The sequence below is a fragment of the Aureobasidium pullulans genome, assembly GCF_000721785.1.
Source record: "Aureobasidium pullulans EXF-150 unplaced genomic scaffold scaffold_1, whole genome shotgun sequence".
NCBI lineage: Eukaryota > Fungi > Ascomycota > Dothideomycetes > Dothideales > Saccotheciaceae > Aureobasidium > Aureobasidium pullulans.
Genome location: NW_021941021.1, coordinates 1,797,800 through 1,823,288, shown reverse-complemented (window position 1 = coordinate 1,823,288; position 25,489 = coordinate 1,797,800). Strand labels below are relative to the sequence as shown.

Below are 25,489 nucleotides of genomic sequence, written 5' to 3'. Positions count from 1 at the left end.
TCTTGGCCGGACTGGAAGTTTGAAGATCATTTCTGACATTTGTTTCTCTTGTATACTTCAATTCTACCACCAGTCCGTATCCCTAACTGCCATCTATTGGAAGCACGAGGAATACGAGAAAGTGAAGCTCGTGTTCTCGGCACGTCATAAGCGGCGTCACTAGAAATCGTGGGACAAGAAAGTCGAAGCAGCATTGCGTGTTTGCTATGCACCGGCATCAGTACAAGTCTGGCCATCTTCGCCAACGATCAGGTCACCAGAATGCCGAACCAGGACGACCCGAGCGCGACGGCACAGGCTCGCCATTCGGATCACCCTACATAAGGGAAGAGGAGGAGAGTTACTTTGAGCGCCAAATACCACAACAGGATGGGCCAAGCAGCGGCCCCACGACACCACGCACCCTCGAGGCCGGCAGTGGCCTCACTCCTGGTCCCGTCGTGTCGCCCAGTCCCGGCACACCGTCCAAGCCAGCAATGCCGACGCGGTCATCATCGTTGAAACCATACCAACTGAAGACGGATGTCGTGCGGGCGGCCCAACTGCCAGAAGGCGCGACAACACCGCTGGATAACCTTCCTACGCCAGGACTGGTGACATATCCCCCGGAACCTGCGACATGGAGGAACATGCCCAACAAAGGCCAACTCGCGCTATTGGCAGCGAGTCGATTCGTCGACTTCTTCCAGATGGCAGCACTACAAACGTACATGGTACATCAGCTCAAGAGCTTCGATCGCAGCCAGCCAGACTCTGTCATATCGCATCAGGCCGGTATGTTACAAGGCAGTTTCACAGCGGCGCAAATCATCACGAGTATCCTCTGGGGTCGCGCAGCAGATCAGCCAGGAGTAGGCAGGAAACTGGTACTCAACATTGGAATGATTGGTACTGCAATTGGTTGCATTGGCGTAGGCTTCAGTACCAGCTTCCACCAGGCTGTTGTCTGGAGAGTGCTGAGTGGAGCCATCAACGGCACTGTGGGAGCGGCTAGAACAATGGTTGCTGAATGTACAGACAAGCGATGGCATCCTCGTGCCTTCCTACTCCTCCCTGCTGCTTTCAATGTCGCCAATGTCTTGGGTCCGAGTAAGTCGCAAGCTCGCCAATCGTAGACTTCTCGAATGCTAATCTCTGTAACAATAGTCCTTAGCGGTCTTCTCGCCGATCCCTTTATTTCGTATCCCCATTTGTTCGGTCCCAACTCGACCTTCGGTGGTGCAGAAGGCATCGCCTGGATGAAGAATCATCCTTACGCCGCCCCCAACCTCCTTTGCAGTCTGCTACTCGTAATCGAAGCCCTACTCTGCACCTTCTTCCTCGACGAAACACTGAAAGGCTTCACCGAAGTCGATGTCGCCGCCTTCAACCCCGTAACCATCGCAAAAGGCATCTGGAGCCGTCTCACTGAAGCAAAGAACAAAGGATACAAGTTGGTTGGCGAGACTGCCATGGCAAGGAGAGGTCTCTTGTCTGGACGCGAGGAAGGAAGCATCGAACTCGATCGCATTGCTGATGCAAACGAGCTTCGCGAAAGACAAGACTCCCATGCTACTCGCCCTATGCAACGTTTGCCTTTCCGTCGTGTTTGGACACCGAATGTTTGCTGGACTCTGCTCTCCATTGCCATCTTCGACTTCCACATGGGCGCTTTCTCAACTCTCTGGATCCTCTTCCTCTCCACTTCTCGCGAGTTCGTGCCTGGAAACAGCACAGACGGCAAGCCACAAAAGCAAGAACGTGGTGCCTTCAAATTTGGAGGTGGTCTTGCCTTCCCACCCCCTACAATCGGTCTCGCCATGGCCATCATCGGCTTTGTAGGCATCATCCTACAGTTCGTCCTATACCCACGCGCCAACGCACGCTTTGGCCTCATGCGCTGTTTCCGCTCTTCACTCTTCCTCTTTCCCCTAGCATATTTCCTGGCACCATATATCGCACTCATGCCCTCGGATTCTGCATCCCCAGCCCCAGCATCAGGATTCTGGATCTGGCTCGGTATCGGCGGTGTAGTATTACTCCAAGTTGCCGCCCGCACATTCGCCCTCCCTGCCTCTATCTTACTGCTCAACAACAGCTCTCCTCATCCTTCTGTCCTCGCCACAATCCATGGTTTAGGTCAAGCTGATTCTGCGGCGTTCAGAACCATCGGACCTATTCTTTCTGCCTCTTGGTACGGCACTTGGCTTGAACGAGGAGTGGTCGGAATGGCGTGGTGGTATGTCGCTGCCATTTCCGCTCTGGGCACCGCAGCGAGCTTCAAAGTCAGGAATGGAAATGGGCATGAGATTTTATTGCCGGGAGAAGAGGAGAGGGCTGATGAGCAAGGACAGGTTTCTAGAGGTCCTGCTGCTGCTGAATCGACGAGGAAGTAATTTTCTTGAGTCGGTGCAAGGTGGTTCTTTTTGGACATCTTGGGAGCGAAGGGGGAGATTGTCGATATTAGCGGTTGTATAGAAAAGTGTTTGTTTAGCCTTATCATTAATACATACCCACCTGTCTCCATCTCTTCTCTGCTACTACACTTTGCAGTCGCTGCCTTTCATCAATCACTGCAAAGCCACCACCCGTTTGCCCATGCGAGAAGGTCACGGCAGGTAGGATCGGTGACCTAAACAGTAGATCATAGTCACGAACTACGAATACATTTACAGTCGATGCAACTTCTCCCAAGCCGGTCAACGCTGTCGCGCAGATTGGCAGGCAGGCAGCGTGCAGCGACATCGAAGAAAGGGGTAGGTCTACGGGTACAAGGGTGTTGGAAAGCAAGGGATTAGTAGTCTTGTAGAAGTCACATCTATGCAACATACCGCGGGTGTACCAGAATCTCATGAATAGGTAAAAAGGCTCGCGGTGCAAAGTTGACGCTGTGTAGCGGGTAGTAGTGACATCAAAGGCAGCAGCGTCTCTATGAGTGCAAGAGCCACGAAAGCGATCGTCGGCGACCCGCAGAGCAATCATTATAACAAAGCAGAGATCTCCGACGGCGGTAGAGTAGCACGATTTCCATTAACCGCTTTGCAGCGACAGGTATAGGTCAAGTGGACCGACCTTCGCGGACGCGAGTATGGGACAAAGTTTTCAGTGATGAGACAATCGGACGACACTTCTACTGACAGCACCCAAAAATCTCCCCTATCCACCCTACTCCCACCACCTTCGTTCACATAAGTGTATCTCTGCCTGCTTTCCGAAAGCATTAATGCCCCCCTCATCGCCCTCGCGGATAGGTCGTCTTGGGGAGTTGGTATGTCGACCTGTGTCTCGAAGTCTCCGTACCTCTCGCTATTGCCCCCGTCGTTGATAGACCGCGCTAGTTGTATCTTCTTGTTTCAACATTCTCGGCTCCAAGCCGCTGAGGGGGCTGGATGTGCTGTGATAGGAGGTTCTCAGCGCTACACCAGAATATGTAAGAAGTTGGAGAGGAGTGAGTATGATGTCTGATCGTACCTTCCTTGATGTTTTTTTTTTCTTTTCTGATGAGTGTGGTCTTTGAGATTCTTCCTCTCTTCTCAAGACATTCCTATCGAAACAGGCTAGGCGTGACCTCACTGAGAGAGGGGGTGGGTGATATGGCTGTCTGCGATCGTTTATGAATAGATGTTGACTGTCGCTTGTCGACGCTAAGGGATTCGATGAACTTGCTCATGAGGATCCCTTTGTTTGCTGTCCCAACTCTTTGATGTCAAAATCGACCTCTTTGTCGACAGGTGTTGCTTTGATCTCGATTATCATTTTCCCTTTGACCAAGCGTCTTCTTTGTACCCAGACAAGAACCATATAGCCCGAACATCGCCCATGCCTTGCAACACCCCACTCAGCACCCCTCCAAATCCACCAACGTAACAAACAACACTAACAATGTCCGAACCAGGCTTCTGCACAAACTGCGACGACTACTCCGAAGACCCCCTGATCCCTCTTCCCTGCCGCTGCCTCTGGTGCTCAACTTGCATAACCACCTCTTTCACCCTCGCCAGAGCAGAAGAACATTATCCACCCCGTTGTTGCTCAAAGCTCAATTTTACTAACCTCAAGAAGCACCTCTCTGCTGATCTGATCGCAGACCTCGAGACCAAATTCACAGTCTACGAGACCCCTGGCCACCTCCGCGTCTTCTGCGCTCACAAGAATTGTCTAAAATTCATTCCTATCAGTGGAGTAAATGGCGATATCGCAACATGCCCTTCCTGCTCCCAGAAGACTTGCAAAAAATGCAAGGATGTCTATCATGAGGGCGAGTGTGGCGTAGATCAAAATCTGCAAAAGACGCTGGAGCTTTGTAAAGATGAGAACTACAAGCAGTGCAAGAGTTGTGGTGAGATGGTTGAGAGAAATGGAGGTCAAGGTAGGAGTGAAGGATGTCCGCACATGAAATGCCCTTGTGGGTATAAATTCTGCGCTCATTGTGGTGGAAATGAGTGGCATTGGAATAAGTGCCTGGAGAAGAAGTAGATTCGCACGCTGTCGAAAGCCTAGAAGGCGTGAAGATAGAGACGTGACGGTGAGTATGGTATGCGTATTTCGCGTTAGAGATACTTATCTCACTTCTGATCTCTGGCTACTATGATGACGCGTAGAGATTAGTCAAGTGTTCAAGGCGGCGACGTGACGTGCTGAGCGTGTCAAGTCACGCGTACGACAACCAGTGCAAAAGAAAAGCCTAGAGCAGAGCTCGAACCGCGACTCTGTGGTATAAAATACATCGCGTCTTCAAAGCTTACCTGTCCCCCTTTCAAAAGTGATATACCGCAATAACACCAACAACACCACCACCAAGTGATACCCCCGATATCTAGGAGACACCCTGGGCAAAAATCTCACCGATGCTCTCCAATAATAGGAAGCACCTCGGGCAAAAAAACCCACTCGGGAACACTTTCCTTCCTCTGTTCCTCAAACATCAGGCAGTGTAATTCTTCAAGCGACGCTGACACGTGGTCATGATCGTGGGCGTTCCGAGTTTCAAACAGTAATACCACTCGGCCACCGCACCGGAGGTGCGACTTGGATGAAGGACAAATTAGCAAGGCCGTATATAAAGGTAGAGATAATCATATCGTCATGTGTCTCCTTTCACTCGCACTCTTCTCTCCAGTGATGTCCTTGTTTTGATTTCTTTCTTCGATAGTGTTGATTTACTTTCTGTTCATCCCAGATGGCAGATCCCAAGTCTCCAGTCATGTTGCCAGTGTTCTTGTTGTGTGTGCCTTCTGGGTCTTACTTCTTTATACCACTTGGCGTCCGGCTCCATGGTCGATTCTGGTAATTTTCCATCATCCTCGCCTTGCTTTCCTCTTTTTGTATCGTTCCAAGTGATGCTGACGATAGATTCTCTCGTATGTTCTGGATCCTGGATAGGCACGATGCGCAACCCACGATCGAAAAATGGACAGTAATCAGTTGTCTTCCTTGAATCTACGCAACCATCAGCAAAAGATTCAGACACGCTTCCCTCTGCTCACATACCCATGACCGCAAGCAGGGCACTTGTAGAAGATAGTGCTACCCTCATCTGCGCCTCTTGTCTGGACGTCGCGGAACTTCAACTTGTCGTGATCGCACTTGGGGCATGCCTTTGAGGTCGTAGCCCAGGTGTCGCGATCTTCGGCGGTCAAGATCTGTACGTTGGAGCGCTTGTCACGGAGGCGGGATGGGAACGCTGTAGGCTTGCTAACGGTTTTCTGAGAGGCTGGCCAATTGTCTGTTCACATCAGCGTGCCGCTTTCTTCATCTGCTCAAGCAGGAACATACTGCTGTTCTGCTTGAAGCAAATATCGCACTTGATCAAGAGCTGTTCCGGCGGGTGTCTATCCAGAAGACTGCCGCAGTCTTCACAAAAGAGGAGGGTTCCTACGAGCGCCATTGTGGAACGAGCGTAATACTGAAACGATGTTGATGCAAGACGAAGGTAGAGGACTGTCGCAGCGGCGCTGTAGTGATATGGTGCCGCTCATTGTTACACAAGGCGTCTGCTCGGCGCTTGCAGTCACTATCACTTGTCAGTGCTACAGAGATTTCACCCTGCACTCCATGTGCTAGACACGTGGTGAAAATCCTTCCTCTGATCTTTGGGGGCCATCTGGTTGACGAATCGATATTCTCTTGGTAGAAGTCACTGCGTACACTCAGTCAGAGCATAAGATGGCGAGAGGTTCACGAATCCAACGGCGATGATCAACCGGATCCACGGTGTTCCAGGAGCTGTCTTTTTCTGGTCTGTCTAGAGCCTGCAAACGACTACGCCAGTCCTGGAGTGATCTCAGCCATCGCAAAGGCTGATCTTCGAGACCAGGGGTGAATCAATACTGATACACGTCTGTGTTCCGAAGAGCTTGATGTGCGTGGAGGTAGAGTCTGCCCGAAAACGAAGCAGTGTCCGGTATAGAGGGTCACTGAACACAGTGGGTTAGGCGGCACTGGCTTCGAGAGCCGTGTACTGTTGCTTGGACCTTGTTCTCCTCGTTGGTCACGATGGGGTGCCACGACGGCTATTGCCTGAATCGGGATCCTGGCACATTGATGGACAACTAGTTGTGTGTACTGATGGAGTAGGATGGGTTTTCGATCAGAAGAGACATGTGTAGAAGTCCAGTCATGCCGACAGATGACTGTAGTAACCAGTCTTGCCGTGGTCAAAGTACAAAGAGTAAAAAGCTATTGAAGCCGCAAGGAATGTCATTGTCGCACGTTGTTGAAAACTGCCGTCTATTGTTCAAGCGTTTGAGGCTGCCTGCAAACCCGCGAGGTCCAGAGTCGAAGCTTGGCACAACCAAAATACATCGCACACCTCAAAAAACACAAAAAGACAATCTTGCATGGCTCGCGCCTGCTAAATTCATGAACCTGACCCGACTTGAACGGATGACCTTGTGGAATTACCTAATTGAGACTGGAATCACACGCGCTACCGCTGCGCCACAGGTCCATTGAGAGAAGAATCCGAGAAGATGAATTATTCAAGTCTGAGCTGCAGATACTGAAGTCCGTGCGTGGATGGAGTCCGTGCGCAAATGTCTGGCTTTCCACGCCTTGGCGTCACTCAACTCCGCGTCTAGCTTGAAGAGCCGAGCCCTCTTTGCTTTCCGTCTCCAGACAGTCCATAAAATGGAAGATAGTCACGGCAATGTAGAGAATTTGACCTGGGCTACGATATGAAAAGTTCTACAGACTCCCCCTACTAAGCAAGTTCTGATTTCTATGGTCTCATCTTCACGGCTTCCTGACCCAAGGACTGACAACCATACCATGTCTACCTTCACCGATACTCCACTACCCGAAAGTGTATGTTTTCCGTCTGCTTCAACTGCAGTCTCTTGGATTCCGCTGCTCGGCTGTACCGAGCAACCTTGAGATGAACTTATCCTTGTTCTTCCCTCCATCTTCATCTTAGCACAGTGCAGCTCGCCATCGTAAAAGAATGACCAAGATACCATCGTCCTACTCCTCATCTCGCGACCTCTCTGCTTATCTACACCTTTTTCGACGGGAAGTGGTCTACAATCAAATTCATCAGTACAGTGGCATCAGCAGGATATGACACATACGATTTAGGATTGCGATGTTTGTGGGTGGATCATTCGGCTCAGCAACATGAACAACACGAATAACATCTCCATCGGTGATATCGGCCTACACAAGTCAATTTCAAACCCTCCGACACATTCTCTACTTTTGCGCTTACTGTCTCTGGCGTATCGCTCGAATGCAGCCATTTCTTTCCCCAATGATGCCACCACATCTCACCCCTCGGCTGAATCTGTCCAAGCTGCTGGCGAGAGCGCAAAACGACCAAATTGACGTCCCAGCTACCTCCGCTGGCGTCTGCGGGGTGTACTTTCAGGACTACTAGCTGAGGTCCGAGTTCGTGATTTGGTTCTGATTCAAACATCTGGGGAACCTCGAAGGCCAGGCGCTTGGGGTGATCATCTTGTTTGGCGGATACATCTCCAGTCTGGGTGTTCTTCTCGTTCTCGATCATGGAAGGAGGTTCAAACACTGCATTTGATGGAGCTTTGATGGAACGTGGAGGTCTGTTCTCCTTGGATGAACTCGACGAGTCGCGTGAAGATTCGGACATGCTCATGCTTGTGTCGGTCAACTCATCAGGGCGGGAGAGGAGATGCTCTTCAGATGTATCTGGCATCTGTTCACGAGATCTGTCCATGGATTCTTCAGAGGACGATGAATCGATGTCCATCGCGTATTTGATGAGCGATCCGAGAAACTCATGGCTGCAGAGAAGATTATATAGCTTCATCTGTTTGCTTGCACCAGAAAGCCATCATGCAGAAGATCCTTCTGGCGGAAACCATAGCATAAAGACAAATCTAGCAAGTTCTGTATCAGTGCATCGCTTTCTTCAAATTCTAGATTGGGCACAACGATCATGTTGATTGATGTCTCAATGGATGGACGCGATCTGTGTATACACTTGTGCTTTTCCACGGCTAAGACACAAAAGATCTGCCTGTGCTCCCAAACAAGGAATTAGGAGAAAGCTTTTCTCAAGCATTCCATCTGCTGTACTGTCAAATCAATTGACACAGCAACCAAATCCCCCATTCATGTTCTCATGTCTTTCGTAATCCATCTCCTTCCCATTACCTCTTCCTCCTAAAAAGTCTCCATCGACATCAAGCGATCCCAGCACTTCTCAACGCCCTTTCCAACCTCTGAATCTCCTGCACACGATCACCATTTTCCGTGTCGAGACTGTCGACTTCATGACCATCGATATCTTCATCTTCGTCATCGTCATCATGTATACGGTTTGCTTGTTCTTCCTCCCAAGCCCTGACTCGCATCTGTTGTTGATACCGCACAGCTCTTTGACGATGACGACGTCTTCTGCGGTGAAAGATGTGCTGTGTTTGAAAATCAGTAACACAAACAAAACGAACAGAGCAGCAGATGAAGAAAGGAAGGAAGTAAAAGAGATACTCACACAACATCCATGCCGATGCACACACAGCATAAACATGACGAAGAAGATCAGAAACGATATCAGGACGTAAGCCTCCAGCACAGCTGTGACGGGTGTAGTATATTGTCCCATATACCTGCTTGCCCCAAAAATACACCCATCAGTATTTTCATCTCCTCTCACGTGCGATGCTCCGAGTAAACAACTTACCAAGGCAATTTTTCGTGATTGCTGATAAAAGTGGAGTTGTTGAAGGTGGTCGAATTGTTGTCGTTGGTAAAGTTGACATATGAGGCATTTGTTTCAAAGCTAACATTGCGTCCTTCGCCGGTGGAGGGGTTCGTGATGATGTGCATGGCGTTCGTTGTTGGGATGGTGAAGGTATAAGCGGATTTTAGGTAAGAGATCTGCAAGGGGTAAGACTGCGGCGTTGGTGATACGGATTTGGAAGGATGGAAAGAGGCATTTATGTACCATGTTTCTTCTCGTGGTCATACAATATCAAGGCGAGCACAATTGTGTCGCGCAACACACATACGCAAGACTGAGTATTGTGTGGAGTTGAGAGAATAGCAGTTGAGATTGGACTTTGGTTTGTTCTCGCAGGACACTCACAATGCGAAAAGTCCAGTATTCTTCCATCATCGTTATCATTGTTCCTTGTTATTACAATCGCTTCCTTTGCACTCCCCATTAATTCACATGCGCGCGTTGATTTTATGCTTTGTCCCAAGGAAGAGAGAATGTGCCAACCCAGTCCTCGACCTCCTTTCTCAGCTGGACGACCTCGGTGATCTCCTCGCCTTCGCCGACATATTCTCGGAAGGCGTTCACACTGCCAGGGTTCTTACGACCAGCCTTCTCAGCTGCATCCTTTGCGACGCCGTCCAATCTGCGGGTAATCTCGACAGCGCGGTGAACGACATCAGCGACACGCTTGAAGTCCTCGGGCTGGAAACCACGAGTGGTCATGGCCGGGGTGCCCATACGAAGACCACCGGGCTTCATGGCTGACTTGTCACCAGGTACAGTGTTCTTGTTGGCAGCAACACCAACGAGCTCGAGAATACGCTCAACACGAGCACCATCAATGTTCTTGTCCTTGAGGTCGACCAGGACCAAGTGGTTGTCGGTACCGCCAGAGACGATTGTGTAGCCAAGACCGCCCTTGTCCTTTGTGTTTCCGAGACGAGATGCAAAGGCCTTTGCGTTGTCAAGAACTGTCTGTTGGTACTGCTTGAACTCGGATGACTGAGCCTGTTGCAAGGCGACAGCCAATGCGGTGATGGTGTGATTGTGAGGACCACCTTGATGGCCAGGGAAGACTGATGAGTTGATAGGGCCTTCGAGGTCGTACATGATCTCATTGCCCTTCTTGTCGGCGCTTCTCACACCCTTGCGGAAGAAGATCATGGCACCACGGGGACCGCGGAGAGACTTGTGTGTAGTGGTGGTGACAACGTCCGAGTAGTCGAAGGGCGAGGGGATGACGCCACCAGCGACGAGACCAGAGATGTGAGCCATGTCGGAAAGGAGGTATGAGCCAACGTTGTCGGCAACGACGCGGAACTTCTTGTAGTCAATCAGTCTGCTGTATGCCGATGTACCAGCGATGATGATCTTGGGACGGTAGAGCATAGCCAGCTCTTGCAGCTTGGTGTAGTCAATCAGGCCGGTCTTCTCGTCGAGTCTGTATGGGAGCGTCTCAAAGTACTTTGAGATGGCCGAGATCTTTTTGGTAGGTGTCTGGTAGCCGTGCGACAAGTGGCCGCCGTGGGGGAGGTCGAGACCCATGATACGGTCGTGAGCATTGAGGAGGGCCGAGTAGGCGTAGAGGTTGGCGGGTGATCCGGACAGGGCTGTAAGTTTTGTGAGCTGATGGCACCGAGACTGACTGTGTGGATGCAAGCGTACGCTGGACGTTGACGCCCCATTTCTCGGGGTCGAGACGGAACGCCTGGAGTGCTCTCTGCTGACAGAGTCTCTCGGCCTCGTCAATGTGCTCGTTTCCACCGTAGTATCTGGCTCCGGGGTAACCTTCCGAGTACTTGTCTGTTTCGGTCAGTCTAGGAGCATGATTGATATGACAGGAGGCTGCCCACTTTGCATGACACTGCCCAAGGCATCCAGTACTGCTTGCGATGTGAAGTTCTCGGAAGGAATCAGGTTGATAAAGTGCTTTTGCCTCCTCTTCTCCTAGTCGGGCATTAGTATCGCGTATATCGGCGGCGTTGGACGTGTCGGACCTTTTGAATGATGTTGTAGACGGTAGGATCGGCTTCCTCAAGGTCGGCCGAGAGCAGCTTGTATACAGGTCAGCCATGTCTTGTTGTTGGACGTGTCGTGGCGCGCTGATGGTCGTCTACCTTCTGCTGTCCCTCGATGGACAAAGCACGGCGTGCTTGCACTTGCAAGGGGCGGCATGTTTCAGCAATCGGCCTCCTACATGTGCGCGACGCACGCAACAGCGACGTCGTCCTCAAGGCTTGCATTGTGTGTTGGTTGACAAGAGCAACTGCCAAACTCTCGACTGTCGACTGTCGACATCACTCACGACTCACGACTCACCTCCGCCCATCATCCCACTCCCGCGACATCGACTTCTTTATCGAGTTAGCGCCCGGTGGCTCGTGCGCTCCTTCCCACGCAACGCCTATTTCAAGGGCACCTGCCTTGGATCCTCTTTCCCTCTTTACACAACTAAATCCAAGATGATGAGATGACTTATCTGGCAGACAATCTCACTCGTTTGGCTTCTGTCAGACGACGTGGGTGTTGCTGAGACGTCTGGGGTCCCAAACCACCATTTTTGCAGGCGATTTTCGTACTTCCTGATTGGAAGGTTGTGTTTCGTGTCAACTTCTCAACTCCTCGACGGCACTGTCTTCGATATCCTTATACAGAAATCACATCATCATTTTCAATCACTTCCAATTCCCATCTCAGGTTTTTACGTGAGGCTAGTGTTTATCTGAAAGCTTGGATCTTTTGTCTCGATTGGGCTATCTAGGCCTCTCGTCCTTTGTCGGTTTGCGCGTACCTGTCGAGCGCGTCATGCAACTGCCCAAACACACCACCATGCCAGCTTCTTAGTGCCTCCCACTCGGCCTGTGGAAGAGACTTGCTCGCCATACGCAGCCACCCGCCAATGATCAGGTCTGCATAACTAGCTTTGTTGCCCAGTATGAATGGTCCGCTCTTGTCCTTTTTCAAAAACATGGACAATCCCTCCAGATTCTTCTCAAAGGTAGACAGCACCTTCTCACGCTGCTCGCCCACGCATGCAAATGCGTCAAACGAAGGGACGCCGGCGCGCTTGACAAAGACTTGCTTGCCAGCTGGCTCCAAGAGCATGCCTTGTAACATGAGGATAACGTGAGCTGAGAACACTGCATCCACGTTCTTGTTGAATCGTGCATACTCCTCATAATCTCCTCTGCGCATTTCTGACAATGGAACTCCTGATGCTTGCTCCGTGAATTCATAGTCGAGTTTCTGTTCTGGGAACAACTCTCCAGAGCCAGAGTCGGGATATGTCTTCTGCAGGTACACAGCGATATCGAATGAATCGCCGACTGCCTCATCGGTGTTGGGATCTGTGATGATAGGTAGAGTGTAATAGTCACTGCCATCGCCAAATTTTCGGCATGCAGGAACCTTCACGCTTCGGCGGACCTTTTCCACGTCTGGCAGAGGCACCCAAATTGTGCTGTAAGGGACGCCCTTGAAGTTGAGAGCCAATCGCGACTTCCATGGATTGGGAGCGCAGTTTGTCGATTCTCGAGGTGCTTTGAACGCTATATCGTAGAAAAGGACAGGTTCGGCGGAAGTGGAAGACATCGTGATGTGAGCAGAGAGGTCGGTCTTGGGTACCGTGACTGTGATGCGAATGAGGTGAACTATGATATCTTTGAAGGCTCAAGAAGGGTGGAGTTCGAAGCTGGCGGTTGGGAGTTGAGAAAAATAGCTTCTAGGTAGAAGAAGGGATTGCGAGTACTTTATGTGCTACTCCAGAGCCCAGCTCAACTTCACGGTATACCAATTTGAGTCACCGTCGCTGGCGGCTGCGTCACACACGTCAAAGGATACGAATACGAGTGTACGAATACGATGTCTTCGATGAGGGCCTCACCATGTCAAAACACATAGGCGGCAACCGCAATAGGTACATTCCCGATATCTGATATGTTTCTCACCGATCATCCAAATCGCTGTTCATCTCTGACTCTACATACAATGATAAGTGTGTAAGTTGTTCTATATCTCTGCTGCGTCGTGCTCGTCCAATGGTCGAATTTGCATTGAGCCACGACGCAGAACAGCAGCACTGTTGCTGGTCAACGATCGTGTTGTAGGTAAGAACTCGAGGTGAACATGTTAGGAAGGTATTCCTGGCTAAGACATTACTCCTGGTAATATTCTGTAGGTATGCATACAAATACTGTCTAAAGTAGTCACGAAGTATTGCCAGTCCTGCGATCAATTTGATGGAGGCGGAACCGTCTCCGCCCTCAGTATCAGCATAAACAACGTCTGTAACAGTGTCGAAAATCCTTTGGATCTCGATCTGTCAAGCGCACCAGGACCATCGCGAATTCGGGTGCTCGCTTCAGATCGGATCAAGTCTTTCCCAGAGATCCGCAAGGGATCCTACTCCGTATGTACCGCATCAGCAAACCGTTCCGTTGTTGCTGCGCCGCCGTATGTGCCTTTCGCGTTCCGAATCCTGCGTTACCTCGAGTCATTTGCAAATTGGCGTGCCTCGCAAATCTTGAGACTTTGATGGCTGCGGCTACTTACGCCGCCCCCTGCCGTTCGCCAAACAATCAAAAATTAAAACCATCCCAAAAAAAAATCTCAAACGTTTGAGGGTCTGGAGTCATGTCCCTTCGCTAACTTTGAATGTCGTCAATGCTCTGTGGTTCGGCAGTTAGTTACGTCGTCGCAAGCTCCTATCTCAAACTCAGAGTTGTACACCAAAGTTCATCCGCTAGCACCTAGCTGTTTTCAGTATGCCCTACCGAGCATCAACGTTCCGAGCATGTCCTTTGACTCTATACAGCGAGGACCACACCCAATAAACACAAGCTTTCACTAGGTAATTTCCATCGCGGGGCTGACTTATACATGTGCATGGTGTTTGCCCGTGGGCGGAGTACGAGTCGCTTCTCTCGATCATCACATCGTTTCTGTTCTTCCCTTTAAAACAGCCCTGTGCCGCTTTCTTTTATTCTGTTCCGTTTACAGTCTCTTCCCTTGCAACATTTATCACCTACTGTCCCATACCGTTCCAAACAACCCCTTCATATTTCGGATACTCTGTGTCTTGATCAATACCAACAAACATTTGACACCCATACTGCAATTCTGCTACCAAACGATGGCTCCTGTCAGCAAAGCCCGGAAAGCACAAGCCAATGCAACCAAACCCTCATCACAAGACATCGATGCACATAAAAGCTCAGATATGACTGGATCCGACCTGGACTTGTATGTCGACGATAGGGATGTATATTCTCAGAACTCGTTGAAACGCAAGCGATCAACATCACCTCCATCCACTCCAACACTCTCGGCTGGAATGGACAGCGACTCTGCTTCGAGTTGCAGCTCTCTCGAACTCAGCCCAAGGCATCAATATCTACCACCTATGACTTTGACCATCGACGTCCCCCAAGGTCACCAAGGACCCTTGGTAGTAAACCTCGATATCAACTCCCTGCTGGCTCAGGCTCAATCTCAAATACGCCCACTTCCAACATGCCTCTCTCGTTCCCATTCGAGCGCCGACTCAGGTTACTCCAGTACTGCAAGCGTTACATCTGAGATCAGCAAGCCCGATACCACTTCGAAACGCAGTTTTCTGGATCTGCCTGCTGAGATACGCAACCAGATCTATCGCCTTGCATTTGTTTCAGAGGAGAAGCTGGACTTCGCATATCCTAACAACTTCAGCCGATCTTCAGCCCTCCTCCAGACTTGTCGTCAGGTTCATGAGGAAGGCCGCAGTATTCTGTACTCCGAGAACACCTTCTATTTTCAACGTCGCAAGAAGGAGCGTGCTGTTCGCTGGACCACTGACGTTTACGAGATTGGTTACAAGGACATTCGATTCTTCCTCAGGAGTATTGGCCTCGCCAACGTCGGTCTACTTCGTCATGTCATCGTGATGTTCGAGGATGCTCAGCCTTCTATGAATACCCACCTCAAGGATGCCGACGAACGCAGATTTACGAACGATAAGGATCTGATGGATACACTACGCATGCTGGGCGACCATGCTATGCTCAAGACTTTAGATCTGTGCTTCCAAGGGAGAAGAACTTTCTATAACCGGGACGAGTCTGAATTCATTGCACACCTTACTCGCATCAAGGCAGATCAGGTCAAATGCATCAACAACCCTGATACCCCCTTTTCCAACTGGAAAGGTCTCTCTAAAATCGGCTCAGCAGATGCAGGCCGCCTCATCCATGAGATGACACGACGAGTCACCATCTTCCGATGATTCAAACTTGAGGTGGGACCGAGCAATAAATTATTCGTCGGATCTCGAACCGCACTCGGGAGACAATTTTTTACGACATGACCATTGTATGGTGCCCCTTCACTTGCCGCGTTCAGACCAGCGTTGCATTTCATGTTTTTTTTTTCTTACTCTTGTTCCATGACAAATGTCACTATCACGACAGAGCGTTGTTTGAGAAGGAGTCAAAATATCTGCTTTTTGTTATCAATACCCGGTGCTTGGATGACAGGAGACAAGCATCAACGGACCTCAGGCGAATGGGATGCCTTCGAGTCAAGGATTTATCGGCAGTTCTAACGAAATTATGACAATGTAAAAGGATTGCCTTCCAGGCCCTTTCTAAAAAATGATGTTCTGACGTCCATACGTCTCACGATTCGTACTTCATTGTCAAACCTTTGCTTACACGACATGACATGACTCCATCGTCTCAGCAAGCGATTCAGACCTCCATCAGTGTGGCCGCGAATCTCCACTTCGCGTCTGTCTTGCGTCGCTCTGGGTTGCTTGTCAGCCTGCTGCATATCCATGAATCGTAATCTGGCTGTTCAATATAGCCTGTCATCACGACCACAGTCTAGTGATCCTTCTTCCAGATATATGTCGCGCAATTACTTGCGGAGTGAAAGTGGGTTGCTTACAGGGCAAAGCGGAGACGCCCTGTGAGAAGTTCGCGACTCGCTGTCGCTGTCCTTGCTGTCGATCTGCCTTTCCGCAGCATCTCCGCCCGCTGTTCCATCGGAACCGGCCGACGATGGGTGAGTCTCTGACTCGGCGCCGTGGTGGTACTTTTGTATCTCGCAAGACCAACCCTCACCAGCAGCGGATAGTACCGAGCACGAACACGTCCGGCTCAAAGTTAAGACGACGATGCTTCTTCTCAGGCGGCCTGCCTATTTGAGAGAAACTCAGACCGGGACTCCCAACATCGTCGCTCTCACGGTCCGGGTCGAGCACCACCTTGTCACATCTCTCAGCAATATCGGTCGTCGCGACCCCTTGCATCCCGCGAGTCCCATCGTCAGCCTCATAATTACCATGGTCATGGACGACATCTCATGATTCGCAGGGTCGGCTCGACAGGTTCTGTTTACGAGTCAGAGGCACAAGCTGTTTTACCCCATGAATCGTGCCCTGTAGGGGTGCTTATTGGTTTCTCCAACCGACGGCCCGCCGCCGCCCCAGTTCCTTGTGTTTTACTGTATGCTCCCACATACTGCGACGACCCCTGATTCAATAGACCGATGACAGTTGAATGCTTACAAAGCCCTATCTTCTTCTTATTCAGATATCGCTGACAGAGAAGACAGGAAGGTCGAGTCAATAGATGATGAATTATTACAACGAGTCGTTGTTATAACACAATCGTTCTATTTGTTGATATTCTGCACGGGCAGACATGCAACGCCAGCGACCGTGGAGATGTCGCAACAAAACCACCAGATCGATCATTGTATTAAGCTTTCTGCGCAGACGTGTCACCCACCGTCCAGTCTCTGTTGGCAACATCCCATACCACTCCCCATCGGTGGTCACTTTCCTACATGTCCTAATAAAGTTTACCGTCCTGTTCACCACCCGCATTCCTGGGACCATCCCACATGCCCCGTTGGCAGAGATTCACATGCATAAAGTCGATCCGGCAGCGCTCGTCAACCGAAATCACCACCGCGCTTGAAAGCTTATGGACATGACAGGTGTTGCACCTCGGTATGATCCTTGAACCCGTTGATGTACAAAATCACGGTGCGCATGTTACTGTACAAGCTTTTGAACTCGGTGACATTCTGCGCAGGCCAGTACGAACCCTTGCAACATCGTATTTGAGACGCCATTCGGACCATTTCTACAACAGAGTTCTGTTGATAAACCATGGCATCCTCAGTCTTTCGCAATGCCACAACGATCAGCTCAAGGAGACCATTGCGAACACGAGAACTCTGCTCACTTGCTCGATACACTTTGCTTCAATCTTCAGCCGCAGTTTTCCTTTAAGCCGAAATCTCCTTTGTGTGCTCGCATGACGACGGTTTTTTGATGTCGCGTGCGGCCCGAGACACTTCTGTGCTTCGACGTTGGATTTACCGTCACTCGCCTACACGACTCGGCTCATCTCTTTGATGATGATGAACACCGCTTCACCTGGTGGTTCTGGAGCATCGTTCATCTTCCACTCGGTGATACATGTCGCTTGAAACGCTCGAGGACCGTGTTTGTACTTACGTCGTACCATGGTCGGAGCGAGTGCGTCGCTCTCAATTAGCTGGACCCATGCCCTATTCCAGCGCCGATTATGGAATAGAAGATCGCGGTCCACGTGTAAGGAGAAGATCAGTATCAATGCTTCTCCGCTACTGTTGCAGATGCTACACGTTTTACAAGCGAGACTTGACGGCTGTAGACACTCGCTCTTGAATCGCACATCTCCACAGTTGTGGGTTGTCAACACCTTCCATGTCAATAATGAGAAGTCTGTGAGTTGCTTCTTTGTATTCAAGTTTTGACTTGGTTGTGGTCGGTCGTCCTTACTCATCCATCCCGCTCCTCCACTTCCCGGGCTTCTGACTTCTTGATTCATGCGTGCATTGCCACAACCCACGAGTCAATCCTACATGCCAAATCAAGTGTCTCTTTCCACTGGTCCTCGACTCGTCCGTTCCTTCTACCTGATCTTGGGCATGGCTTGCATTAGTTCAATGGAGTTGGCGATGTCACCAGTTGATCCGCAAGAGGGCAAGATGAGGGGAAATTGCTGCACTTCATTATCAACTAAGATCTTATCTTTCATGACTCTCATCTCGATCATCTCCTACGACCGACTACTCAAACATAAACATAACAGAATGGTCCGGCGGTCGTGCTAAGCGCATCCCTGATCAAGATACTCTCAGCATTGACACCCAAATCAATGACATCGTCCAATCTAGTGTTTCTAGACGGCGGGCTGTTGTTTAACGTGATGGTGCCAGCCAGTGAGTTGTTGCCATTGACACTGCTTCTGCTAGCAGGATCCTGGTTCTGCCAAATCCACCAGGTGCGGTCGATTTGTGCGTGATGGAGCCAGAACCATGGGTCACCAGGAGAAGAGAAGATATCGGCTCCCTGTTTTTCATGATTAGCTATTTGACATCTTGATTGATCTCGTTTACTTACAGGATCGCCTCCAGCAAAGAAGTGACCTGCTGTGTGTACTCCGAGAAGGCCTGCTGGAAAGTCGCCTTGCATGGTTGTCTGGAAGTCACCGATATAGTTATTTTCTCTGATTAGATCGGTGCTGTTGGCATCTGTCGAGGCGATGCTGGCAGCATATACACCAATATCACGGCGGAGGCAGCGAGGATTGTAGCCGAGGCCATCAGGACGAGGGTTCGGGGTTATGTCGTCAAAAACAGGTGCGAGAGGGCCGAGATTGACGGTCATGTTCCTGAATGGTCCCGAGGTAACGCAGCCACCTCCAGAGCCTGCAGGCAACTGAATGAAAGGAGTGGCAACACTCGGGATAGAAGCACCAGTGTGGTTTCTGTACTCGCCATTTCCAGAGATAGAGTAATCACTGCCATCGAAGATTGGAGAGTTGAGCAAGTCTTCGGCGTATTTGCCCCAGTTTGCGTAAGGGATATATCCCTTGTAACCACATTCGTTACGAAGAGCCTCTTCGAAGGTGTAGACGTAGTAACGGTGCCAGCTGAGGAAGTTTCCAGTACCATGGATGGTCAATGTTTGATTGATGTGAGTCGCAAGGAAATCATCGTAGCGAGACTTTGCACCGGGAGCGATGCTTCCACTTCTTGCAGGCTTCGATTGAAGACACAGAACTGCATCCGTGTACTTCTTCTTGTTTGATCTGGATAGCGAGCTCCTGGGAGACATCGTCAGCGCATTTCATTGTCGAGCCTACGGGTGTAGACGTACCATTCTTGACGTTTGACGGCGTTGTCCAAGCTGCAAGAGTTCTGACCACGGTTCTTGTGCAGATAAGTCTTCAATTTTGTCATGCCATGGTCGTTAAGCTTGTCTGTTCCAGAAGTTGAGGCCGGAGTGAATGCACTAGCGCTCACGCATAGCAGAGAGGTCGCAGCCCCCAGAAGAGAAATGTGCATTTTGTTCCCGATTTCTTGCAAAGGCCGAGAGAACTGAGAGACAAAGGTGCAGAGGATCAGCGAGAGACGGGAGTCGATGTTATATAGTTCAACAGGTAGTTCATATAGGAAATGGATATCTGCCGGGCCAATATATAGTAGTATGGAGGGCTGACTGTACGCGTCAAGTAGCTTCCGAATCTACCATTCAATCCTACATGATATGCCGTTTGTCAAAGCGAACTCTCAATTGACATGGCAATCCCGAGCACACTATCCAATCGTTCCCAATACCTCGACCTGCGGGTAGTTGTTGGGCGAAACGAGGCTGTGTAACCAAGGCCAGTCGCAGGAACAAATCCCCAAAGAACGAAGAGCAATATGGTTAAACTGCGGAAGGAAGACAAGCGAGGAATATTTAATCAAAATCCCAAGGCCTCGATTCAATCTGCGTACCCATCAAGGCAAAGATTGGCCAGAAATTAAGGTTCACATATTGGCACGTGTGTCCGAAGAAGCCTTGTGGCAGATCATGTTCACCGCTTGCTGCTTGTTATCTTGTATCCTGATGCTGCTGTCTTTATGCATATCCATCCAGCTCATCTGTCGTCAAAAGAGCTACCTATGTTGAGCCCTCTGCGTAAACAGACTGCGTCTGGAAATCTCGTCGTTAGCGAACTTCGGGCTGGATAGGTCATGAAACCCTACTGCTGATAGTCCCTTGCGAGCTATTGAGCGGCAAATCAGGTTTTTAGCCAGCTCCCCGTGTGCTGAACTCTTACGACGCGTATAGCTGTAGAAATACACAGTCCATGCCATGTTAGAGGTAGCCCCATGGCCAGATAACCACTTTGCAAGCGTAGGCAAACCAATAATTCACTGCCGAAGGCCATCTCAATTGTGTTTCACTGAAAGATAGATGCTCAGTCGCACGACAGCATGTAATCTTTCCAGAGGTTTGGTGACTCTTGGTGTGCATATTGTTGTAGAGCGAAGGTGCGACACAAGAGGAAGTGCCTAGCATACTCCAGTGCTTGGAGATATTCGACGTCTATGGACTAACACCCATGACAGGGAAACCAGAGTGCGAGACAAGAACCAGAATCTTACTGTCAATTATGATATATCGAGCTTTAGTGGCTACAGTGTCATTGTCAGCCTATGCGTAAGCTAGTTCCCGACGATCTCTCCAGCTGGTACATGGATTGAATCGCCAAACTCCACGGTATCGCATCCCAAAGACATAGTTGATGATGTAAGGTACGAAGAATGGTACAGCTGGAAAGTTGTGAATTCCGTCCTCGTACTTCCTGTCTGCAGTGCCGAACACCAGAGGTGCGATTCGATACTAATAGAGAGTCAGTAATTTGAGATGTGGACGGACAGAGATGTTACTGACATTGTCAGTTGCCATCAAGCTCTTCTCCAGTCGACCGTAAGCTTGTTTGACTCTCTTGCTGTCGTACTTATCCAATCCTCGAAGTGTCTCGATCTCATCGTGAAGGTGTTTAACGAGTGGTTCCGCAAAGTCTTGCACTAGACTCCTCAACTTTGCTCCATCGTAGTCTTTAGGTGGGCAGGTCTTGCAATAGTCGTAAAACTTATCGAATCCCGGAGTAAAGGCACGATGCTGTTCTACATTCTGTTCCATGACTCCTTTGACGTTGGTGACGTTCTCAATATCTGGAAAGAATATTTCTTCCTCAGCATCGTGGTGGTGATGCATGCTCTCGCTCCAACACTGGCAGTAGATCAGGAAATCTCGGGCAACGACCGTATCGTTTGCTGGTAGGTTCGGTGCTTGAAGGTAAATTGAGTTGAGGCCTCTAATGATGCCGTTGTGAGCAAGTGCCATTTGAGTTGCTACGTAGTATGCCGCGTGGGAAGACTAAAAATCGAGCTTCATGTAAGACAGGGATACCTCTTGAAGTGTAAGCTGACGTACGTCTTGCGAAAATGGTTTCGTGTTGATCAACGAATATGGCTGGTCGGCCCACGGACGTGACATGATTGCGATGTTGGTGATAAGATTGCAGTGTCTTCACATGGCGGACATTGGGATATATATCTCACATCGTTTCGGGTAGCAGATCGTCGTGAGCCTCTGCACTTTGAACTCCTTCGATAAGAAACATAGAGTCGCTGACCAACGCATAGTTGATGCGAGGTGATCGGGGAATGTTTTGGCCGGTGGCTTTTGTTTCTTGACCCCGCTTCCTTCCTTCCTTCCTTCCTTCCTTCCTTCCTGTCTCCAGCACCTGTTGCAGGCGTCGATCCGAGTTCATCGTTTCTCAATTGATGCGCTGTGACTGCGACCGGTTGGATCATCAAAGTCACATCGCTTTGCATACTCAGCCATCCCGGAGTATCGCTCTAAGCCAAACACCGAGACTTTAAGTGGCTCTTTGAGAAGCCAGATGCAACACATTCCGGCTTCTGAGAAAACGCGGCCGGCCGAGTTTCTGACTGCCCGAGCTTGGTGCCTGGCATGAAGATCAATCCGAGAGCGTTATTTATATATTTCCAGCTGATCCCAGCAGTATCATTATCACTACACAAGAATTAGCACGTTGAATTGAAAACAAACATGAAGATCCTCCTCATTGGCGCGACCGGAAATCTTGGTCTGCGACTCGTTGCAGCACTCCTCACCCACGGCCACATCGTAATCGCATATGTCCGCTCTCCAAGAAAGCTCGAACTCCTACTCCCATCGAATGTTTACAGCCAGATCATCGTTGTAGAGGGTGACGCTACGAACACGGCTCTGATCAAAGGGACCATCTTGGAGAACGATTGTGATGCTGTCGTCAATACCGCTGGTGTAGCCGCGATGGCGCCCTGGAACAAAAGCGACCTGCCGGAGATCTTCTCTGCAGTACTCAAAGCTGTACAACAAGCCGGGTCAGAAAGAAAAGAACCACTGAGAGTATGGTTTTTGGCAGGCTTAGGGGTGTTGCATTTCCCAGGAACCAACACCATGCTTTCGAACTAGTAAGTCGAGAGTGCTCTATCCTTTGGTCAAGTCAGGAGATTGACGCTCGAAGTGTGCCCATTTTCCTGGAGCACCGCCAGAATATAAGACTGCTGAGAGCCCTGCCACCTCACTCCGTTGATTGGTCTCTACTGTGCCCGAGCACGATGACACCCGAGAACCTGGAGATCAGCGTGCCGACAAAGACGTCCGGCAAATTGACCGCCTGTGCCACAACTCCTCCGATGTGGATGGACTCATGGTTGAAATACATTCCATTCTTCGGAAAGGTGATTTTAGCTGCCATGAATGCTTCTAGGTATGACACCACCTTGGAGCAGAACGCTGAGTTCATTGCGAGCGATCTTGAGGACCGGGACAGTCGTTGGATCGGTGTCCCAGTGGGAATCATTGATGCAAAAAAGTGATCCTTTGGGCTTGATCTTTCAAAAAAGTAGTCGAGTTAAGGTTCCGATATCAATGAGACATGATATATATGGCACTGCCTTTTTCCTGTGCTTGATGCACTTACAGCAATGTGTCGCTGACAGGTTTGGACGGTCGGGATATCTTCGCTCAGTCATAATGAAGGAATTCCTTCTGTCGCAACTATATTTTAGTGTAGAGTGCCGATGTGATGTTGGCGTTGTTGTGTATGCTTCGGCTTCCTGTGTGCTGGGGATCATCACTCAAATTGCACAATGGTATACAGAACTGGAGCTGGATCCAGAGAGAAATAGTTGAGCAGTCACTCTCCATCGATGACGCGTTCTCGTTCAAACATTGTGCATTTTGCTGTACGCAAAACACTGCGTCGGTGGAAGTCTGAGAACTGGTAGATTGGGTTGTAGGGTTGCTTTTTAGGCGATTTTGCCAAGGATGCCTGACTCAGTGGGGGCCTTTCTCTCAGTAATTTGACCAATTATCTGTCATTCTTCGCGCCACCACCAGAACAACTCTCTTTGCACCACACAACTGTGGGTTGGATCTCGTATCCAACCCATGGATTCTTCTGGTCTCAATCTTACCAGCAGCAACATTGTAGGAAACCTCGTGGTGTTGCCTGGCCAGAGGCCGGTTTCGAACTGCCGTATCGTATTTACAACGTGAGTCGGCACATTATTTCCCATGGTCAACGCCTCTAAATCTCCTCGGAGCCTCATACTTGTGTGGTGAGTTGATGGCATCTCAGTCTTCATACGCTCGCGAGCGAATAGCTGACCATAGGCACAATGGCACAAACGCACTAGGTTCTAGTACTCGTATTCTCCTACAAGTATATCGAATCCCGCATCCTAGAATAGCAGGTCGGACTCAGAACATGGTAGCCAGAAGCGCCAGTAATTTCCACGTTCAATAGTTAGCCGCTAGCTTTGCTATCCCCGGACTCGCCCGTCGACAAAGGATGACCTAACACAATTTTACAAGGTCCGCAGTCTCGCTCTGGCCGTTTGTTGATTGCTACCGAGTAGGTACATATGTAAATACCTTCCACCTCGTTTCTTTATCGTTCAACTCACAAATCGATTCGTACTCTTAATTCTTAATCTTTCATTCTTATCATTTGCTTCCGGCACTCCACACTCGTTCAACCAACCAATCACATCCACAGCAAATATGCGTGTCGCCGCTCCTTCTTTGGCTCTTGCCCTTGCGCAGACTTCTGTCGCTGCTACCGTTCCTCAGCTCGAGGCTCGCCAGTCTGCCTGCAGTGACGTTCACATCTTCCTTGCTAAGGGCAATAACGAGCCCTACCCCGGACGTCAGGGCAAGCTCGTAAACGCCATTTGCGATGGTCTTGACAACTGCGACTATGAGGACATCCTTTTCTACAACCCCGTTGAATCTTCTTTCTGTGCATCCGTAGAGGAGGGTGTTGCCAACGGCATTGCCCAGCTCTCCAGCTACAATGCCAGATGCCCCGACACCAAGCTGGTCATCAGCGGTTACTCTCAGGGTTCCCAGATTGTTAGCGACATCCTCGGCGGTGGTTTCGGAACTTTTTTCCAGGGTTGCACCACTAAGCCCTCCCCTAACCTTGATGTTAACTCTCAAGTCGGCAAGAAGGTCGTCGCTGTCACCACCTTCGGTAACACCAGACACACTGCCAACCAGCCCTACAACCAGTTCAGCGGCTCTTCCGGAAACGGTATCTTCCCTCGCCCTGCCTACCAGTTGGCCAACCTCGCAACCTGGACTGCCAAGTACCACGACTACTGTGTCGCTGAGGACCCCATCTGCGCAGGTGGTGATAACGTGGAGGACCACTTGAACTACTTCGATCTCTATAGCGAAGTTGCCGCATCTTGGGTCAAGGAGCAGGTCAAGGCCGCCGATGTCGTTGTTTCAAGCACCATCGTCTCCCCTAGCAGCACCTTCACCTCAGTCGCCACTGTCCCTACCGACAAGGCCGTCCCCACCACTTTCTCCTACAGCAACAACACTGCCACCGCTCCCCAGGTCACCAACTCTGCCGCTCTCTCCTCCATCCAGTCCGAGGTTCTTCCCATCCCCACTGCCGACACAACCGTGACCGTCACCGTTGACTGCGCTTCCGTCGACACCTCCGCCATCGCCTCGTGGACCTCTGCCTTCGCCGCAACTGCCGTTGTCAGCCAGAGCGTCGCTGCCTCTGCAACTGGCGCTGCTGCCACCACCGGTTCCTCTGGATCCAAGTCTTCCAGCGCCCCCAACGGCACCCACACTCTTATGCCTTACACTGGTGCCGCAAGCTCCATGTCTGGCGCTGTCACCGGCTCCCTTGCCATTGTCCTCTTGGGCGCTTTCGCCATGGTTCTCTAATAAGTTCCAGACCAAACTACTTTTTCGTATCTGTAAATATTCTTTCGTCTGTCTACATGTATCATGGCAGTCTGTTTCCATAAAATTCTAATGACCTTTTCTTACTCGTTCAATCAAATGAGCCTTCTACCTACCATCTTGAGCATCATAAAACTGTGGAATGTTGAATCTGAGAGCGA

The 25,489-nt window shown here is 50.1% G+C and overlaps 11 protein-coding genes across 11 annotated transcripts; 5 read left to right on the top strand and 6 right to left on the bottom strand.

The window, feature by feature from the left end:
* Positions 1 to 476: 476 nt before the first annotated feature.
* M438DRAFT_262938 (MFS general substrate transporter) lies at positions 477 to 2,375 on the top strand (the record flags this gene model as incomplete). The annotated part of the gene is made up of 2 exons (XM_029899850.1): positions 477 to 1,089; positions 1,147 to 2,375. 2 exons carry the CDS (start codon positions 477 to 479, stop codon positions 2,373 to 2,375), a joined length of 1,842 nt encoding a protein of 613 aa, XP_029765999.1.
* A 1,354-nt stretch (positions 2,376 to 3,729) lies between these two features.
* Positions 3,730 to 4,574, top strand: M438DRAFT_14610 (uncharacterized protein). The gene has a single exon (XM_029898939.1). The coding sequence runs from the start codon at positions 3,862 to 3,864 to the stop codon at positions 4,453 to 4,455; it is 594 nt and encodes a 197-aa protein (XP_029765998.1). The 5' UTR covers positions 3,730 to 3,861; the 3' UTR covers positions 4,456 to 4,574.
* Positions 4,575 to 5,441: 867 nt separating this feature from the next.
* M438DRAFT_263753 (uncharacterized protein) lies at positions 5,442 to 5,866 on the bottom strand (the record flags this gene model as incomplete). Its single annotated transcript, XM_029899907.1, has 2 exons — positions 5,442 to 5,704; positions 5,755 to 5,866. 2 exons carry the CDS (start codon positions 5,864 to 5,866, stop codon positions 5,442 to 5,444), a joined length of 375 nt encoding a protein of 124 aa, XP_029765997.1.
* A 2,542-nt stretch (positions 5,867 to 8,408) lies between these two features.
* On the bottom strand, positions 8,409 to 9,411 carry M438DRAFT_341518 (uncharacterized protein). The gene is made up of 3 exons (XM_029904521.1): positions 9,137 to 9,411; positions 8,948 to 9,062; positions 8,409 to 8,867 (listed from the first exon to the last, which is right to left on the bottom strand). The coding sequence occupies exons 1-3, from the start codon at positions 9,280 to 9,282 to the stop codon at positions 8,637 to 8,639; spliced, it is 492 nt and encodes a 163-aa protein (XP_029765996.1). The 5' UTR covers positions 9,283 to 9,411; the 3' UTR covers positions 8,409 to 8,636.
* A 232-nt stretch (positions 9,412 to 9,643) lies between these two features.
* Positions 9,644 to 11,418, bottom strand: M438DRAFT_330780 (SHMT-domain-containing protein; the record flags this gene model as incomplete). The annotated part of the gene is made up of 5 exons (XM_029903351.1): positions 9,644 to 10,785; positions 10,841 to 10,978; positions 11,029 to 11,122; positions 11,173 to 11,229; positions 11,293 to 11,418. 5 exons carry the CDS (start codon positions 11,416 to 11,418, stop codon positions 9,644 to 9,646), a joined length of 1,557 nt encoding a protein of 518 aa, XP_029765995.1.
* Positions 11,419 to 11,932: 514 nt separating this feature from the next.
* M438DRAFT_309542 (uncharacterized protein) lies at positions 11,933 to 12,949 on the bottom strand (the record flags this gene model as incomplete). The annotated part of the gene is made up of 1 exon (XM_029902386.1): positions 11,933 to 12,949. The coding sequence occupies exon 1, from the start codon at positions 12,764 to 12,766 to the stop codon at positions 11,933 to 11,935; it is 834 nt and encodes a 277-aa protein (XP_029765994.1). The 5' UTR covers positions 12,767 to 12,949.
* Positions 12,950 to 14,145: 1,196 nt separating this feature from the next.
* M438DRAFT_309541 (uncharacterized protein) lies at positions 14,146 to 15,796 on the top strand. The gene has a single exon (XM_029902385.1). The coding sequence runs from the start codon at positions 14,307 to 14,309 to the stop codon at positions 15,432 to 15,434; it is 1,128 nt and encodes a 375-aa protein (XP_029765993.1). The 5' UTR covers positions 14,146 to 14,306; the 3' UTR covers positions 15,435 to 15,796.
* A 2,482-nt stretch (positions 15,797 to 18,278) lies between these two features.
* Positions 18,279 to 19,694, bottom strand: M438DRAFT_393668 (Di-copper centre-containing protein; the record flags this gene model as incomplete). The annotated part of the gene is made up of 3 exons (XM_029909121.1): positions 19,368 to 19,694; positions 18,609 to 19,314; positions 18,279 to 18,557 (listed from the first exon to the last, which is right to left on the bottom strand). Exons 1-3 carry the CDS (start codon positions 19,553 to 19,555, stop codon positions 18,279 to 18,281), a joined length of 1,173 nt encoding a protein of 390 aa, XP_029765992.1. The 5' UTR covers positions 19,556 to 19,694.
* Positions 19,695 to 20,882: 1,188 nt separating this feature from the next.
* M438DRAFT_264296 (uncharacterized protein) lies at positions 20,883 to 21,389 on the bottom strand (the record flags this gene model as incomplete). The annotated part of the gene is made up of 1 exon (XM_029899937.1): positions 20,883 to 21,389. The coding sequence occupies one exon, from the start codon at positions 21,387 to 21,389 to the stop codon at positions 20,883 to 20,885; it is 507 nt and encodes a 168-aa protein (XP_029765991.1).
* A 530-nt stretch (positions 21,390 to 21,919) lies between these two features.
* M438DRAFT_361249 (NAD(P)-binding protein) lies at positions 21,920 to 22,936 on the top strand (the record flags this gene model as incomplete). Its single annotated transcript, XM_029907496.1, has 2 exons — positions 21,920 to 22,528; positions 22,582 to 22,936. Exons 1-2 carry the CDS (start codon positions 22,122 to 22,124, stop codon positions 22,934 to 22,936), a joined length of 762 nt encoding a protein of 253 aa, XP_029765990.1. The 5' UTR covers positions 21,920 to 22,121.
* Positions 22,937 to 23,990: 1,054 nt separating this feature from the next.
* M438DRAFT_341517 (alpha/beta-hydrolase) lies at positions 23,991 to 25,445 on the top strand. Its single transcript, XM_029904520.1, has one exon. The coding sequence runs from the start codon at positions 24,126 to 24,128 to the stop codon at positions 25,308 to 25,310; it is 1,185 nt and encodes a 394-aa protein (XP_029765989.1). The 5' UTR covers positions 23,991 to 24,125; the 3' UTR covers positions 25,311 to 25,445.
* The last annotated feature ends 44 nt before the right edge of the window (positions 25,446 to 25,489 follow it).

Excerpts from the sequence above, each read along its gene's own strand:
- M438DRAFT_14610 (XM_029898939.1), top strand. The coding sequence starts at position 3,862 with ATGTCCGAACCAGGCTTCTGCACAAACTGCGACGACTACTCCGAAGAC.
- M438DRAFT_341518 (XM_029904521.1), bottom strand. The coding sequence starts at position 9,282 with ATGCACATCATCACGAACCCCTCCACCGGCGAAGGACGCAATGTTAGC. Across the intron at positions 9,063-9,136 it reads AATCACGAAAAATTGCCTTG|GTATATGGGACAATATACTA; the intron begins GTAAGTTGTTTA and ends TGGGGCAAGCAG. Across the intron at positions 8,868-8,947 it reads TGCATCGGCATGGATGTTGT|CACATCTTTCACCGCAGAAG; the intron begins GTGAGTATCTCT and ends TTTCAAACACAG.
- M438DRAFT_309541 (XM_029902385.1), top strand. The coding sequence starts at position 14,307 with ATGGCTCCTGTCAGCAAAGCCCGGAAAGCACAAGCCAATGCAACCAAA.
- M438DRAFT_341517 (XM_029904520.1), top strand. The coding sequence starts at position 24,126 with ATGCGTGTCGCCGCTCCTTCTTTGGCTCTTGCCCTTGCGCAGACTTCT.